The 17,279-nt window shown below is 43.8% G+C and overlaps 1 protein-coding gene across 1 annotated transcript; it reads left to right on the top strand.

Moving 5' to 3' along the window:
• Positions 1 to 2,878: 2,878 nt before the first annotated feature.
• On the top strand, positions 2,879 to 16,757 carry CDV3 (CDV3 homolog; the record flags this gene model as incomplete). The annotated part of the gene is made up of 5 exons (XM_084231607.1): positions 2,879 to 3,118; positions 3,806 to 3,882; positions 11,000 to 11,148; positions 15,362 to 15,521; positions 16,607 to 16,757. The coding sequence occupies 5 exons, from the start codon at positions 2,879 to 2,881 to the stop codon at positions 16,755 to 16,757; spliced, it is 777 nt and encodes a 258-aa protein (XP_084087733.1).
• Between the last annotated feature and the right edge of the window lie 522 nt (positions 16,758 to 17,279).

The following is a 17,279-nucleotide window of genomic DNA, read 5'->3' as shown; positions in this document are numbered from 1 at the left end:
CAGACCTCTCTTGTCTCATCCACTGCTCCCTTCAGCTATGTATTTCAGTAGATCTGCCCACTCCCCACCCTGTCTCCAGTGAATCCTCTCACCCTCCATACCTCTGGCCTGTACCCCAGTTGTATGCATCAATAAATAAAAATAAAAAACAATATTAGAACTCAGTGGGCCTTGTGGCGGGAGGTAAAAGATGTCCTTTGGATTATAACACTTTAGAGGACTCAAAGATAAATTTCCACGTTCAGAGAGCATTAGGAACCTTAGAAGACATGCTAAATTACTTGGGGGTGGTTTGAGTTCTCACTATTACTCAACTTTCCATCTAGCAAGGGCAACTGAAGATGTGTTTTACTTCAAACATGGGGAAGATGCATACATTGGGAGGTAGACAGAAGACATCAACCTCAAGAGAGCTGGAGGAAGCACTGGAGATGAAGGTAGGATGAAAATGAAGTGGGTGAAGACAGTAAGATTCAGGACCCTTTATAACCAATCTGGAGGCAGGTGCCGGGGAGATTTAAGAAGAGCAGGGAGGGCCTCTGTGGTGGCGCAAGGGGTTAAGACACAGCCTATGAAGCTATCTGCAGCCACTGCAGCACAAGTTCTATCCACAGCCAGGGAGCTACCCACACGATGCAGCAGACCTCTCCTGACTCGCCCACTGTTCCCCTCAGCAGTGTATTTCAGTCAATCCGCCTGTTCTGCTCCCCACTCTGTCTCTGGTGAATCCTCTCTCCCTCCACACCTCTGGTCTATACCCCGGTTCTTACATGCATAAATAAATGTTTTTTTAAAAAGAAAAGAACAGGGAATATATGTTGTTGGTTCTAGGGCAGGAGATTGAAAGAGGAAGAGACCAGCTGCATGGAGAGTGACTACAGAGTGACACAACCACAAAGACAATGGTCTCTCTACTGGCCTGATCCGAATTTCTTATAATCAAGTTCAATTACACTGAAAAGTATAGTAAGAATTTTTATTTTTTTCTGTTAACCCTTGGCTGCTGTTACTTCTCTGCATTTTCGTAAGTCATTAATTCTTTCAAGACACTCATACATTGATGAGAACCTATGAAAGGGAGTACTGAATTCCAGCTATTCATACCTAGTTTCTCGTGTATATTATAATTTAGTTATAGGCAGGAGGACAGAATACTCGATTTAGAATAAGGCATATTTTTGCCTTAAATATAGCTAAACAGGTACTTCATAGGTAAGAAAAATAAATTTGATCAGAGATATTAAGAGGGGAGGGGAGCCAGTACTGAACTTGAACTGCATCACAGGATGATAACTGGTGTCACAGAGGAAACCTATTCCTATCCTGAGTGGTTGGGGGCAGTTTATGTACTAACACATCTGACTCATTTCCTCAGTCGTTGTGACAACCCTCTCCTCTGTCCTTAGAAGGAAGTGGAAAGTTTAATACTTTAAGCTTACATTAAACCACCTTTTTCATACACAAGGATTAACTTCACTCTCAAGACCCAGAGGGCACTAACATGGTAGCCAGGGTTAGCATGAGCATTTTATCTCCACACCTACTAGACACCATCCCCTCCTGTTAGCAGGGAAAAGGGGTAAAAGATAAGCTGCAATCGTCATCCAGATTCAAGCCAGGGCAGTGGGCGCTATGTAAATGTGTTTTAAAATCATTTATCTCTTATCTAATGCGCATTAAGCATAATGCTGGGCAGCTAGTAGCAGCTCCTCCCCCACATCCCTCTGAAGTTAATTTTCCCATTTTACAGATGACTGTCCCCATTTTATAAATGAAGAGCTTGAAGGTCAGACTTAGTCTGATCTTGCCATATCCAGCAGAAAGTGGAGTTCAGACAAAAATCAATCCACTTCCATTACGTCCTGGCATATTAAAGCTGTTTCAGTAAATGAGACCTGAACTTTAAACCCACTGCTCCTTTCGCTTCATCATAATCCCGTAAAATGAAAACAGTTGCCAGCCTACAAAGGAAGTATAGAGGCGAGCAGAGCAGGAGGCACCGACGGCTTCATGCGCCTTCCGTTTCCCAGAAGTTCACCCGACTACAAGGCCACAGCGAGCGCCGGGCGAGAAGAAACACGTGTACCCTGCGCATGCGTCCAGACGCGCTCCGCCGCCCCTTTGGCGCGACCTCATTTAGCCAAGTCACCAAGCAGCCCTCTCAACGCCCGCCTTCTAGGCTGACCCCTCGGCCAATCGGGAGGCCGGGGTCCTCCTGCGCGTAACTTATTTAGCATAGACCCGCCTCTCTCCGCTTACGTCACGGCCCCGCCCCGTCCGAGGTAGGGATTGTCGCTTAAGCACTTCGTCCTGGCTCCTGATTGGCTCCCTTGCCGGCTCCCCCTCCGTCTCCCCCCGCTCCCCTCCCCTCCGCGCTCCCACAGCGGCGGGCGGACTAAGTACGCAGGCGCAGGCGCTGCCTCTCTCTTCGGACGGCCCGCCCTCCCTCCTCCCCCTCCCTCCCCTCCCCGCCCCCTCTCCCCTCCTCTCTGGGCCTGCGCGCGCGCGTCTTCCTCCTGCACGCGCCGCCGCTAGCCCAGCACTCGAGCCGGAGCTGCTGGACCGCGCGTTCCTTTTCCCCTCCGGCTGCGGAGCGGGCGGGCTCCGGCGTCGCGGTCGCGGTCGCGAAAGCGGCGGCAGCCTCGACGGACTCGGCGGGCGGCCGGAGCGCGCGGTGCCCCAGGCGGGCCGAGCCCCTTCCCGCCGGCACGCGGGGGGCAGCCGCCGCCCCGCCGCCCGCGCCTCGGCGGCCCCGCGGGGCTGAGGCGGCGCCGCGCCCGGGAGCGTGAGCGCCGAGCCGGCCTCGACCCCGCGCTCCGAGCCCCGCGGGCCGCGCCTGCCGCCGGCCCCACCCATCCGGGCTGAGGAGGCCGCGGCCATGGCCGAGACGGAGGAGCGCAGCCTGGACAACTTCTTCGCCAAGAGGGACAAGAAGAAGAAGAAGGAGCGCAGCAGCCGGGCGGCGAGCGCCGCGGGCGCGGCGGGCGGCGCCGGCGGGAGCAGCGGAGTCCCCGGCGCGGCGGGCGGCGGGGCGGGCGCGGGGGCCCGGCCCGGCGACGGCGCGACCGCGAGCGCGGGGGCCGCCGGCGCCGCGGCCACCACCAAGGCCGTGACGAAGGTGAGGGGCCGGGGAGGCCGGGGCTCCGGGCCGGCGGCGTGCTCGCGCCCCTGGGCCCGCCCCCGCCCGGGGAGGCGTCGGGGGGGCCGCCGGGCCGGCCGGGCCGGGCGCGGTGACTGGCCACGTGACATGGGCTGCCCCCGGCGGGCCGGGGCGCCCCAACTCCGGGGGACCCCCGCACCCCGCCCCGACCCGCCCGACCCAGGCAGAGCTCCCCCCACGGGAAAGCGGGGTGCGCCCTAGTGCCCGGCACGGGCCGGCATGTGTGAGCGACGTCTGCCCCCGAGTAATTTAGTGTCTGACGACAGCCCGGCGGTCGGAGCTGGATTTTTCTCTCTAACATTCTCGTTTCTGGCATGACCCGTGCTCTGAGCCCGTGGAGGAAAAAAGTCTCGTGGCCACCTTGAGGCGGACGGCTAGTTGTGAGGTTACTGGTGCTGGAGTCCCTCGGCTTTCCTGGTTGCTTTTAAAGCAGCGCTCACGTTGGAACCCGGTGGAAGGAAACGGTGGTTGGCTTTGGACACGTTTGTCCTCCAGGGTAGTCGGCCTAGGAGTTAAGCAAGGTCTGTGACCTGAAAGCAGTTCCACACTGGAGATTCCAGTCCTTGGAGCGCCCTTTTCGTTGTCTGAAATGTGCCTTAGTTGTCACAAATAACTGTAATTGAGCAAAAGTTATGTGTTTTGCAGGATGAAGATGAGTGGAAAGAATTTGAGCAAAAAGAGGTTGATTACAGCGGCCTAAGAGTTCAGGCAATGCAAATAAGGTATGGTCTGGTTACAAATGTGTTTAGATAACCCTTAGGACAGGGATTGTATGTTTGGATTTTCTTTAGCGCCTAAACTGGATAATGGTAGCCTTGTGGTTTAGATATGCTTATTAGGACTCTAATGGGTTGTGTCTATTCCTCTCTCACGGCTGTCCTTCTGTGTGCTGATCAGAGAGCTGCCAGCTCCAAAATCCTGTGAGAGCTTGCCTACTTCCAGCCCTGGTTAGGCCTTTTTATTGGAGACAGCTAAAATGAATTATGTGGTTTCAGAAATTTTACTTTGAGGTTGGTGGAATTTAGTTTTTGTTTCAGCTCTCTGATAATACGTATTTTTGTAATGGACGCATACTCGAGAGAAGTACAATTTTTTTTTTTTTTTACTTTTTCATGCAATAAAGCCAGCCTGTGTAATCACTGAAATCAAGAAATTGAACTTTATTGGTACAGAAGAAAGCACCCCTCTAACACCTTGTAGTGACTGCCTTCACCAGCGGGGTTAATACGTATCCTGACACTAGATTAATTTCCCCTAAACTTTTATAGGGATGTAATCATGTAGCCAAAGTGTGTTAACTTTAAGTTAGGAAGCATTACTTTTTAAAAATTGGATTTGTTGGCTTAGAGGATTTGAAATTAACATGTTTTATCAAATTAAATCTGTGGTAGTCAATTTTACAGTCACATCAATAACTCAATTTAAGGGGTTCATAATAAGGAAAAAACAGGTGACTATAGTATTCCATTGGTTTGAGATTAAAAACCCTTAGTGAAATAAATAATCCCAATGCCAGCAACCATGTGACACAGTGAAGGAGATCATTTTCCTTAACTGTCTTGGTTTTTCTAGATGGTAGTATTTATTTTAGATTTGTTTATGGATATGAGATGAGGTGCATGGGGTGAGAGGATTCACCAGAGACAGAGTGGGGAGCAGAACAGGTCAATCTACAGAAATACACTGTTGAGGGGAGCAATAGGTGAGACAGGAGAGGTCTGCTGCACCACGGGTTAACTCACTGGCTTGAGCTAACTTGATAGTGCTGAAACTTAACCCCTTGTGCCACCAGGGAGGCCCTAGATGGTAGTATTTTAAGCCTTAAGTAACTTACTCAAAAACCAGGGGTAATGGCAAAAAAGTAAGCACGGTTTATTCTCCATAATATAAAAAAAATCAATTCCCAGCATTCAGCAAACTTGAAGTGCCTGCCTCAGCTAGGCATTCCTGTCCCTGGGTCTTTCAAATCATTTCATGAGCTAAACCAAAGGTAACCCAATTAACAGTATGAAACTTTTAGGAAACGTGACTTCTCTTGAGATCCCTTTGTGTAAGTGATTAGATTGGAGTTTTATTCCCAACCACTTGGCTTTATTTGAATTTTTAAAAAAGATTTATTTATGCATACAAGCCCTGGGGAACAGGCCAGAGGTGTGGGGTTGGGAGGTAAGAGGATTCACCAGACAGAGTGGGAAACAGAACAGGCAGACTGACTGAGGGGAGCAGCAGGCGAGTCAGGAGAGGTCTGCTGCACCATGCGGGTAGCTCCCTGGCCAGGGATCGAACTCGTGCTGCAGTCACTGGGGATAGCTTCATAGTGCTTAATAAAAGTGTTGGTCATCCTTTCTGGATGGCAGGACCTGAAGTACTGATTTTAGCAGACTTCATAGGAGGGATAGTAATTTGGTTAGGTTGAACTTACCAAGAAAGAGTAAGCTCTTGCCAAGGGGAAAAGGTTTCAAGCTCGCTGAGTGCTAGGAATTGATTTTGTTATATTATGGAGAATGTGTCAACAGGGCTTACTTTGTTGCCATTGAAAGTACTTCCTATATCCATAGGCAAGGTTATGTTTGTCTTCTTTTGGCTACTTTTGAGAAGCTGAGACATTTCTTAAATCACTCACAACCTCACTTCTGCCAAGGGGCATAAGTAAATCTCAGTGTTTGCGTTTAAATTATTCTTGACCTTAAGTAAGATCAGTTTTTATATGTGTTTTTTATTATACTTCGTGGCCTCTCATTGATGATAAAAGGTCTTCCACCAGCCTAAAATTGAAAAACATTGCTTCTTCAGAAACTTCAGTGGCTTCTCAGTAATTGTGGAGTCTGGGGTCTGTATTTCCATTGCCTTCATAAATCATTCCTCAAGGAAAATTTCAACTGTGTTCAGGAAAGGCTTAAGGGTGAGAATCCATTTGGGGTTTAGATAACAATGTCTGAAATGTTTGCTTTTATACTGAATATAAACTTAATATTAAATGTTAACAGTGAAACTCATAGTGGGGCATCCCAAGGAAAGACATGTTAGTTCATAAGAGTGGGAAGCAGGTTGGTTACACACGTTAAGTGGGATAGAGTTGCGGTTGGGACTAACACATAGACTTTGGGGCAAGACAAAAGTGAGTTTTTGTTTTAGTCCTGCTGCTTATGTGTGTAATGTTAGATGTGTCATTTTACTTTTAGATGTTGATTTTTGTCTGCAAAATTGAACTACTGAGATTGTTATGAGGATCTCTTTGAGCAGTGTTTGTAGAATATCCCCTTGGTGAATATTAATCTAAGTTAGAGTGACTCTGAGAATTTCTATTACTTTAGTCATCAGGCATCTGAATTATAATATCAAGATTTGAGGAGAAAGTAGAGTGGAGACTTCAGATTGTCACGACTATAGTCAAACTCTGGTGAGTCAGTTCACTGTGAACATAATAGAAGAAAATGATACATTCAGCTTGGTATGATAACCATACAAAGATTCCTCTTAGTATTGAACATTGCTAAAGATCTTGAACATTTTTTTTTAAGATTTATTTGTGCATACAAGAACTGGAGTCTAGATCAGAGGCACAGGGAGTCAGAGGATAGGCCAGAGACAGTGGGGAGCAGAACAGGTGATCTGAAATACACTGCTGAGGGGAGCAGCAGGCAAGACAGGAGAGGTCTGCTGTGCCATGTGGGTTAGCTCCCTGGCCAGGGATCGAATTCAGGCCAAAGTGGCAGGCGATTACTTGATAGCACTGTGCCACCAGGGAGGTCCAAGATCTTAAAATATTATCATATGACTAAGTTTTACCTTTTGGTGGAGGGAGGCACTTTATACCTTTAATTTTTTAATTTTTTTTAATTCATGGGCAAGGAATCCTTGCTATCTCAAAACTGGGACAAGGGAACATGAAACTTTGGAGGTTGACTTAATGTTACCTTGAAATTCTCAACCTAGAATCTTATATTTTTTTCTCCCAACTTTCTGATTTGAAAAGTTGGCAATCCTCAAAAAAGTTGCAAGACTGGTAAAATAAATGCCCTTATACTTTTTGCTTAGTGCTACCCATCATATTTCCACATTTATCTTGTGAGTTGTGGCTATAGCACAGTCTTAATGTTCTTGACAGTTGTCCTTGTAGTTGGTTACCATGCAACTGAAAAAGGTTTGGTAAAGGTTACCTTTATCAAAGATAAATGTACATTTAAAAGGGAAATTTTAAGTAGCTGCAAATGTGTTATATTAACATCCTGTCTCTCATTTACCAATTAGCTGAAGATTAAAAAGGGTATGTGTCAAATATTGTGTCTATTTAATAGGTCTTATTCAAAGTCATGTCATTTATAGACAAATCTTGAAGGGGGGTAGTCATTGAGATAGAGATAAGAGAAGGGGGGCCTCCCCGGTGGCGCAGCGGTTGAGCGCTGGGTTGCAAAGCTGCCCACAGCCTCTGCAGTGCCGGTTCGATCCCCGGCTGCTCCCCGGCCACCGGAGGAGGGTCCCACATGGCGCACAGACCTCTCCTGCCGCCCGCTGCTACCCTCAGCAGTGTACTTTGGTCCTTCTGCCAGCTCTGCTCCCCGCTCTGGCTCTGGTGAATTCTCTCACCCTCCCGTGCTTCTGACTGTACCCAGTGCTTGTATAAATAACTAAATAAATCTTAAAAAAAAAAGAGAGAGAGAGAGATAAGAGAAGGGACTTAGAGCACTAGAGTTTAGATTATTGGTTGAATAGGACCCGAGGACCTTGCCTATCTTTTAAATGCATTCTGTGGAAAAAAATTTCATTTAATATTTGAGGTTACTGAATTTTTGAGCACTTGTCATTTCCAATAAAGAGTTGAGTTATGGGAGCCTGGTGACTTTCTGGGAAGCGTCATAAGAAAGCTAGACCTATAATCTCTAATGGATTAATGGTAGAGCTAGTTAAGTTTTAATTTGAAGAAATTACTCTTGCATCCAAGCTAGATTCATTGTAGCAAATGTCAACTAATGTGTGTCAGATGGGACATTGTTCTGTGTCTTGGGGTTGTAGAAATTACACATGTTCTACTTAACAACAGGAGATCGGTGATGTGCACTGTGCTTTGGGGCAAAGGAGAAAGATGGTCTACCATGAAAGGGTCAAGAAGTCCTTGGCTGGCATGTAGTGACATTTTAAGCGGCTAGGCATAGCTCATAAGGCCTTTCTACCTCTGTTTTACTAATGTAACAGTGGTTGAATCACAGGGTCACCAGTGGAGATGCCTGGCATTCCAGCAGAAGTGTAGTCAAGTCTGGATTTTGTTATTTGGGGAAATGGAGATTAGGATGCATAAATTCTCAAGTAATGTCCCTTGAGGTAGGAGGTAACAGTGTTCTGTTCTTTATAAACATACAGCTGCAGGATGTGTAATCCTCATAAACCTTATTGCAGAATGTGAATCTTTCAGATCTCAAAATAGGGAAAGTTTCAGTGTCATATCTTAGAACTGAAAAGAGGGTAAAATGAGATGAGGCAACCTGAAAGAAAACGTCCCTGGAGTTCTACTGACTTGGCTCTGCTACTTCGTAGCTCCTATGAGGGTACATAAATGTATGGGTATTCCTCCCTTATTTACAGTGAGTCTTGTCTTAATATTATTGTGAGGTTTAACTTTATAAAGTGGTTAGAATGCTTCCTGGCATAGTAGATGCTCAGTAAATATTCCCTTTCTAGAATCATCATGCCTCCTACCTCACCAGTAAGTACTTCCTTACAGACTTAGCCATCTTTAAGATAGCATACTTTTTGAATTGTGATAATGAGTTTACAGTAACATTGTAGTATATAAAAACATGAAACTTAACCCAATGAGAAGCTATTTATTTGGGTCAAACACTAACTTAACCTAGTTTTCTCCTATCAAAATAATTGTGGCATGCATCTTGTTTTGACTTAGGCATTTGGAGATTTGACATTTTCTGAAATATGTAAATATGAAAAAGTAATAGAATATTTAAATCATGTCTAACCAAAATACTGCTTAGACTTTTTTGCTTGGTAAATGGCAAAGTGTATATGGTTTGACTTTAGAAAACTGCTCATACATGCTTGTTACCTGAGAAAATAGTCTTGGGTTCTAGCACTCAGAGCTACTTCTTATAACATAATTTATAAAAATCATTCTAGTTGTACAGGTTTTGTTTAAGTACATTGTTGGTCTATATGACATAAGTGTTACATTAACACAGGCCTAACATTTTAAATGACTGAGTAGGATTCTACTGTGTTAACAGAAAGGAAAACTGAAGGTGACTTGGGCACATTCTCCTCCTCCATCATTTTTTACTCAGACTACATTGCTCTAAATGCAGATTGATAGCCATTCTAAGCCCCAGTTCTGGAATCACCTCTGGTCGGTGGGCAATTTATAGGATGTTTCCATTTGCTAAGTGTCTTTAAACGAGGCCATTAGCTATTCAAGAAGTATGTCTTATTGCCAGAAATTGTTTTAATAAAAATGGAAGGAATGCACCCTTAGAGATCCTTTCCCAGAAGCCAAGAGAAGCTATGATGTTCACAGGGTCACTCAGTCAGGGTGGAAGGGATCTGTGTATACCAAAAGGAGAAAATGTCTAAGTGAAAGGCCAGGGACAGAGCTTTAGGGGCCAGCCATGTTAATAGGAGGGGAAAGATAGAATAGTTACGGAGATTGATTAGATGAAGACTTGGGAAAAGCCACCATTATCAGGGAAAAGGTCAGTAGTCTGTGCCAGATACTTCAGCAAGGGCAAAGGGTTGCAAAAAGGAAGGTTGATTTGGCAGCTATTTCCTTGTGTTTATAACCACTGGTAAGCCAAAGACCAAGTTCTTATAGTCTTTTTTTTTTTTTTAAGATTTATTTTATTTATGCATACAAGAGCTAGGGTATAGGCCAGAGATGTGGCGCCGGGAGGGAGGAGGCAGTGAGAGGATTCACCAGAGACCAAGTGTGGAGCAGAACAGGTGGATTGACTGAAATATACTGCTGAGGGAAGCAGCAGGCAAGATGAGAGATCTGCTGCACCATGTGGGTTAGCTCCTTGGCCAGGGATAGCTTGATAGTGCTGAGACTTTAACCCCTGCACCACCAGGGAGGCCCTAGTCTTTTCTTTTTTAAATGGGTGAAGAATATGTAACTAGTGTGGAACCAGTTATATGTACGCTATACCACTGTGTCAGAAGAGAGTGGAGACTGGCAATAATAGAAAAATCTGTGACACTGATGTAAGCACTGAACACTGATTTGATTTCCTCAGGTGGAATGTGAATTCTGGTTTCGAGAGTATTTTGTAATGTGCTAAAGGATTAACAAAATTAAGTTGTATAACTTTTAGAAACCATTTGATTACTAAAACAATGCTTACTGACGTGCCTGTTTGTATACTTTGGTTCTACAAATATGTGATTACACTTCTTTTTTTTTATCAGTCAAGTCACCCTTTTCTCCACATTTCAGGTTAGCTGGACCTTTCTCCTTATTTGCAGTGGTAGCTGGGGTCCTGCTCTTACATGACTGAATAATCACACAGATCGTCAGGTTGTCGAAAGCCTGACATGTCAGTACATTAAATATTTTTAAATGTTCTTGAGTGCAAAAAGGGGAGGTGGAATCTCTGCTTTCCTAAACTTTTTAAGCAGTGAAATCCTCTTTTCGTGTTAAGTCAATTATAAGTTTCCGTGTGTAAGAGAGATTAAAGCCCTGATTTGTCTGTGTCTTTGAAACAAGTGAGGAGAGGCATTTGAGTTTTGAAGAGATTGACTTCTCCGGGATTACACAGATAAATATCAGTAAGAGGAAGAATTTGCACTGGATTTTTCTGGTGGCTCTGTAATTGAATTCATTTGCTTTTCCAATAGTGAAAAGGAAGAAGACGACAACGAAAAACGAGAAGATCCGGGTGATAACTGGGAGGAAGGCGGCGGAGGTGGTGGTGGTGGCATGGAGAAGTCCTCAGGCCCCTGGAATAAAACAGCCCCGGTGCAAGCACCACCTGCTCCAGCAATCGGTAATCTTCATGTCTCATTGTGATAAAGCTGTTGGTGCGTGACGGTGTGTGGTCAGCTTGAGCTGAATGCAGGCTTACAGTGGGATGAGTGGGATTCTTTTCCTGGAGAGATTGGTATATGGATGTTGATAACGCTTGGCAGTTAAGATGCTGGCTGCTTAAGCTTCTAGGTAAACTGACTCACCCAGCTGTTAACGCACTGGAGAAGATTGGGTGCTTGTGTCATTTAATCTTCCCTCCATTTCCCATTTTACTGTCTTTACTATTTTATGAATTCTCTCTGGTATTAACATGTTTTGGTGGTGGAGTCGTGATCAGGAAGAAGGTTCTTAGGAGGACAATAATGAAGATGTTTAAGAAACACTGTTTTAAGTAGTGATACCCATTATTACTCTACACAGAATAAAAAAGGACAGCGAGTAATTCTGAATCTGTTAGAATTTAGATACCTGTGCTGTATTACAACAATTTTTTCATCCTTCTGGGTTTCTAGTCTGGATTTTCTTCATTTAACTTTTTTTTTTTAACTACATCTTAATAGGAGAGAACAAGTAGTATCTACCAGTGATCCCTAGTGGCCCTTACATTCCTAAATCCTATCCCTAAGTGTCAATCCTCATCTTATTTATGTTGTCAGCGTGATTGGAGCACCTCTTTGAGACACATTACTCTCTTGACTTCCAGGACCCCACATTCTCCCGTTCCCTTGTTCTCACTCTTCGCTGGTATCTTCTCCTTGGCATCCTCACTCCCTTGGCAATCTCCATATGCCAGCAATTCTTAAATTACATCACCAGCTCAGATTTTCCCTAAACTCCAAACGCATATCCTAGCTGCCTACCAGCACCTCAGTCTCAGCAAGTCTGAAACTGAACTTGTGTATCTGCTCTGTCTCTCACCACAGTGCTCTTTCATTCACTTAGGCCACACATCTTAGAGTTATCTTTGACTGCCTTCTCTTGTTCCAAACCTAAATGTATCAGTAAATTCTTTTTGATTTTACTATAACAATAAAATCAGGGGCCTCCCCCGTGGCACAGCGGGTTGAGCGCAGCACTGTGAAGCTGTCTGCAGCCTCTGCAGCACCGGTTTGATTCTGGCCAGCTGGGGAGATACCCACATGGCATGGCAGACCTCTCCTGTCTCGCCCACTGCTCCCCTCAGCAGTTTATTTCGTCAATTTGCCTGTTCTGCTCCTCGCTCTGTCTCTGGTGAATCTTCTCACCCTCCCGCGCATCTGGCCTGTACTCCCATTCTTGTATAAATAAATCTTTAAAATAAATAAATACAGGCTGATTGTGTGTCCAGTTCTTATCAGTTCTGTGGCTGCCAGTCTGCTTTTGGACTATCATTTCTTTTATGGTTTACTGAGGTGTCACCTCTTACTTGTCTGCTTGTGTCTTTTTCTATACTTATGTATACTGTGTTCTCAACACAGCAAGCAGCCAGAATGGTGATCTTTTCATGGCAGACTGTGTCCCTACATGCTTTTCACAATCCTCCATTGGCACCTTCATCTGAGTAGAAGCTACCATTTTTAGGAACTTGTAAGACTTTTCCCCACTTGCCTTGTGCTACCCTATTTCTCACTTTTTCTTTCTGTAAGTTTGATCTTGGCTCCCTCTGCACCTTGAATATACCAGGCACACTGCTATTGCAGGCCCTTTGTGCTTACAATTTCATCCTGGAATTTGCTTTATTTATGTATTTTTTTTTTAAAGATTTATTTATTTATTTATACAAGCACTGGGTACAGTCAGAAGTGTGGGAGGGTGAGAGAATTCACCAGAGCCAGAGCGGGAGCAGAGCAGGCAGACAGACGAAATACACTGCTGGGGGGAGCAGTGGGTGCGGCAGGAGAGGTCTGTGCACCATGTGGGACCCTTGCCGGCGGCCAGGGATTGAACCAGCGCTGCAGAGGCTGCGGGCAGCCTCGCAGCCCAGCGCTCAACCGCTGCGCCACCAGGGGAGGCCTTGCTTTACTTTACAGAGGGAGTTTAAAGACTTTTTTTTTTTTTCCAAATTTTTTGGGAAAGATTTATTTATTTATGCATACAAGAACTTCATAAATATAGGCCAGAGGTGTGGGGAGTAAGAGGATTCACCAGAGACAGCGGGGAGCAGAACAGGCAGACTGACTGAAATATACTGCTGAGAGTAGCAGCAGGCAAGTCAGGAGAGGTCTGCTGCGCCATGTGGGTATCTCCCTGACTAGGGATCGAACTCGTGCTGCAGAGGCTGCGGATAGCTTCATAGTTTGCGTCTTAACCTTTTGCACCACCAGGGAGACCCAGATTTTTTTTTTTTAAGATGATTTATTTATTTATACAAGCACTGGGTACAGTCAGAAGCGCAGGAGGGTGAGAGAATTCACCAGAGCCAGAGAGGAGGGCAGAGCAGGCAGACTGACTAAGTACACTGCTGAGGGGAGCAGCGGGCGCCAGGAGAGGTCTGAGCGCCATGTGGGAGCCTCGCCCAGTGGCTGGGGATCGAACCGGCACTGTAGAGGCTGCGGGCAGCTTCGCAACCCAGCGCTCAATCACTGTGCCACCGGGGAGGTCCCCAGAATTTTTTTTTTTTTTGAGGACCAATAGTAAATTTGAGGGACAGACTGTTTTAATTATTCAACTATTGTAGTAGCACACACATAGCTGTGAAGGATATGTATACCTAATCAGTATAGATAAGTTTCAGTGAAACATTTACAAAATCAATAGTTGTACTGAATTTAGCTTTTCTGTAAACTTTAGCTTTATGTTTGCCTCCTAACTACTGTAAGGCCTTTGCTCGGTTCACGTCATGTCTGACACCCTCCAGACAATCTTATTTCAAATTCCACTCCACCCATCTTGTGCTGTCTTTACAAGCCCTTCCTGCTTAAATTTTTGGCATAGCGCCTCTTTATGTATTTTCTTTCCTCCCTTTGCGATAGCACTGCTCATTCAGTGTAATAGCCACTAGTGACTCAGGAACTGAGTTTTAAATTTTATTTAAATAACCACAAGTGGATAATGGCTAGAGTATACTTGTCATGAAGACAGGGGTTTTGTTAGTATTTGTATCCCTACTGTGTAGTTTAAGTCAGCGCCTAACCCATAGTAGGTACTCAGAAACGAATGAAAGAATGTTAAATTGCTACTTTTTCCTGTGTAATTAAAGTTATATAAGATTATAAAAATCTTCATAGCAGTATTGAAATAACTACATTATATTTCAGTTAATTAATGATGTAGAAATGAAGTTTCTGATAAGTGGAGAACAAAATGTCCTGTAATGGGAAATGAAACATAGGGAAAATCTGGAGGACTTTGGGCTTTCCCGCAGCTTATTTTTTCCCTTTCTGTTTTACCTGTGTAGTATGAGAAAATAAAGAAGCAGCTTGAGAAAAAATCCATTGCTGATGTAGACTCAATGAAATAATTAAGGATTTTTTTATTAGTCTTTTTTTAAAAGATTTATTTATGCATAGAAAAACTGGAGGGTAGGCCAGGGGTGCAGGGGGTGAGAGGATTCACCAGAGACAGTGGGGAACAGAACAGGCAGATCTACTGATATATTCTGCTGAGGGGAGCATTGGGCAAAACAGTTGAGGTTTGCAGCACCATATGTGGGTTAGCACCTTGCCTGGGAATCGAACTCATGTTGCAGTGCTTGGCAATAGCTTGACAGGTTTGAGACTTCAAGTACTGCGCCACCAAGGAGGCCCATTTTGCTTCTTGGTTTTTTTTTTTTTTTTTTTTTCTAGTTTCTTTTCTTTACAGTTGAAAAATGACACAGTTTTTTTTTTTTTTATTATCATTAAATAAATTCTTTACACATGGCATCTTACTTAATCTACCAACCAGGTAAAGAAGTGATTATCAACATTTATTGATCTGTAAAGTGGATTAGTCATACTCTCTGAAAGGCAGTCCCTGATGAGGCCTGTCTCCCAAGTCTAGCAGATTCCTTTCCCATTTCCAGTAAGTTGACTTACAGAACGCATCTATGTAGATAATGCAAGTCGTGAAAGAGGAGTTGGCCAACTACTTTATCAGAATAGTAGAATATTTTCACTTTCAGACATTTTCTCAGATAACTTGTGTTGTCCAAGATCCTTCTTAGGTCAGGCATTGTTTGTTTTCCCTCTAATTTCTAAATGATAGAAACACAGGAATGACTTATTAAAATGTCAGGCATTTGACTAGGTTCTAAAAACTGCTCATAACTTTAGTTACAGAAGCCCCAGAAACGGCAATGACTAGTGGTGTATATAGGCCTCCTGGTGCCCGGTTAACCACAACAAGGAAAACACCACAAGGACCACCAGAGATCTACAGCGATACACAGTTCCCATCCCTGCAGTCCACTGCCAAGCATGTAGAAAGCCGGAAGTAAGTAAGCAAGACGTATCCCTGGGTTGGGGGTGGGGTTACTCCATGTTGAAAAAGCCCAGGTTGAAAAAAACCAACAGGCGGTGGAGAATTAGGGTAAGACTTTTGTGTCCAGATAGGGGGAAGGGAATAAGGTTCTGGAGGGGCAGAGGAAAAGAGCATAAAAGATAAACTACAAGTTTCTGTTTTGGTTTTTGTTGTTCTGTAACTAGTCTCATTTAGTTAAAATTCTTTACATGAGTATATTATTGCTGGTTGTATTCTTTGTAACATGGGAAGTAGAAATGTAGGCACAATCGTTTTGTGTAATCCCAGTTAATGTGAATATAGATGAAAGATGTTGGCATTTATAAATCTAATAGTAAAATCTTATTTCAGCAGGTAGTTAAAATGAATGCAATCTGGAGTTAAATGACCACATATGGCACATCCACATCTTATTTATGGACATGAAATTATTAAAGTAAATAAAATGGGAAGAAATGTAAATGATATCAGATGGAAATAATGGTTTTTGGGGTGACTTAACTAAATCCCAGCCTTTTTGCCCTTGAGTAAAAGCACAGCTGGCTTCAATTTAAACCTCCACTTGAACTTGCTGCTCTGCTCTGTCCTACAAAATAAGGGACTTCTGAGGAAAGGCAGTGATTCACCATAGTCATCTTTCTTTGTCTAATCCACTACTATTAAGTAGAAGTGAGGAGAAATCACTGAATAATAAGCAAATCTTGAATGAGAAAATTGTCCTTATGCAGAGAGAAATTTGCTAAAATAAGTCTTAGAAGAAATGGTCCTGTCATTAGACTGCTTTCTAACTTTGCGGTTGTCTTTGAGTTGGTCCTGAATTAGATTTGCACTTAATAGTATCCAGTGAATTTGTCATCACAGAAATAGGATCAACTTCAGGACAGTATTGTTTTCTGCTGAATTGAAGCCTTTTATGGTTTGATAGGAATGTTATATACCAGTTTTCTCATGTCTCTCCCTCAAGATTTTCCTAAGGGTTTTTTTTTTTTTTTTAATTCAACTAAGATATTTTCAAAACTATCTAGAAATATTTACTGATTACATTTCTTTTCCCTTAGGGATAAAGAAATGGAGAAGAGCTTTGAAGTAGTAAGACACAAAAATAGAGGTAGGGACGAGGTTTCAAAAAACCAGGCCCTTAAACTTCAGCTAGACAACCAGTATGCTGTGCTTGAAAATCAGAAAAGCAGCCACACTCAGTACAATTAACGAATGGTCTTTGCTAACCCTTCCAAGGTAACTAGACCACAGCTAACCACCATGAACAGCCATTCATCATCTGATTTCTGCTGGATCTACAGCAACTGATGCAGACTACTCAATATAAGTGATCGAGCCTATTGCACTATGGAAGTTGAAAGTGTCACAACTACTCTTAATGTGTATTGCATTTAGGGGGATTTTCGTTGTCTCATAAATGCGTGAGCTATATTCAGCAGTGTTCTTTCATAATTGCTTTGCAAATACAAAAACAAACTTCAGCCAGTGGTCATTTCAAAATCTTTTTATGTTCAGATACTGAGCCTCCGTAAGGGTTGACTACCTCAGATTTGCTGCACTCATTGTGGACTTCATGTGGATCACAACTTCTGGATAAGAAGGTTACTGCTATTAAGTGTCAATATGAAACTTGAAACCAGCTCTACTGGATTCCTATCAGAAATCCTGCAGAAAGTCAGCCATCTGGGTTTTGATCTGCTGTAAAAGATGAAGATTTAAGTGACCTTAATT

This window comes from Talpa europaea (assembly GCF_964194135.1).
Source record: "Talpa europaea genome assembly, chromosome: 4".
Lineage (NCBI taxonomy): Eukaryota > Metazoa > Chordata > Mammalia > Eulipotyphla > Talpidae > Talpa > Talpa europaea.
The sequence above is the reverse complement of the archived record's forward strand: the minus strand, read 5'-3'. Positions and strand labels throughout refer to the sequence as shown.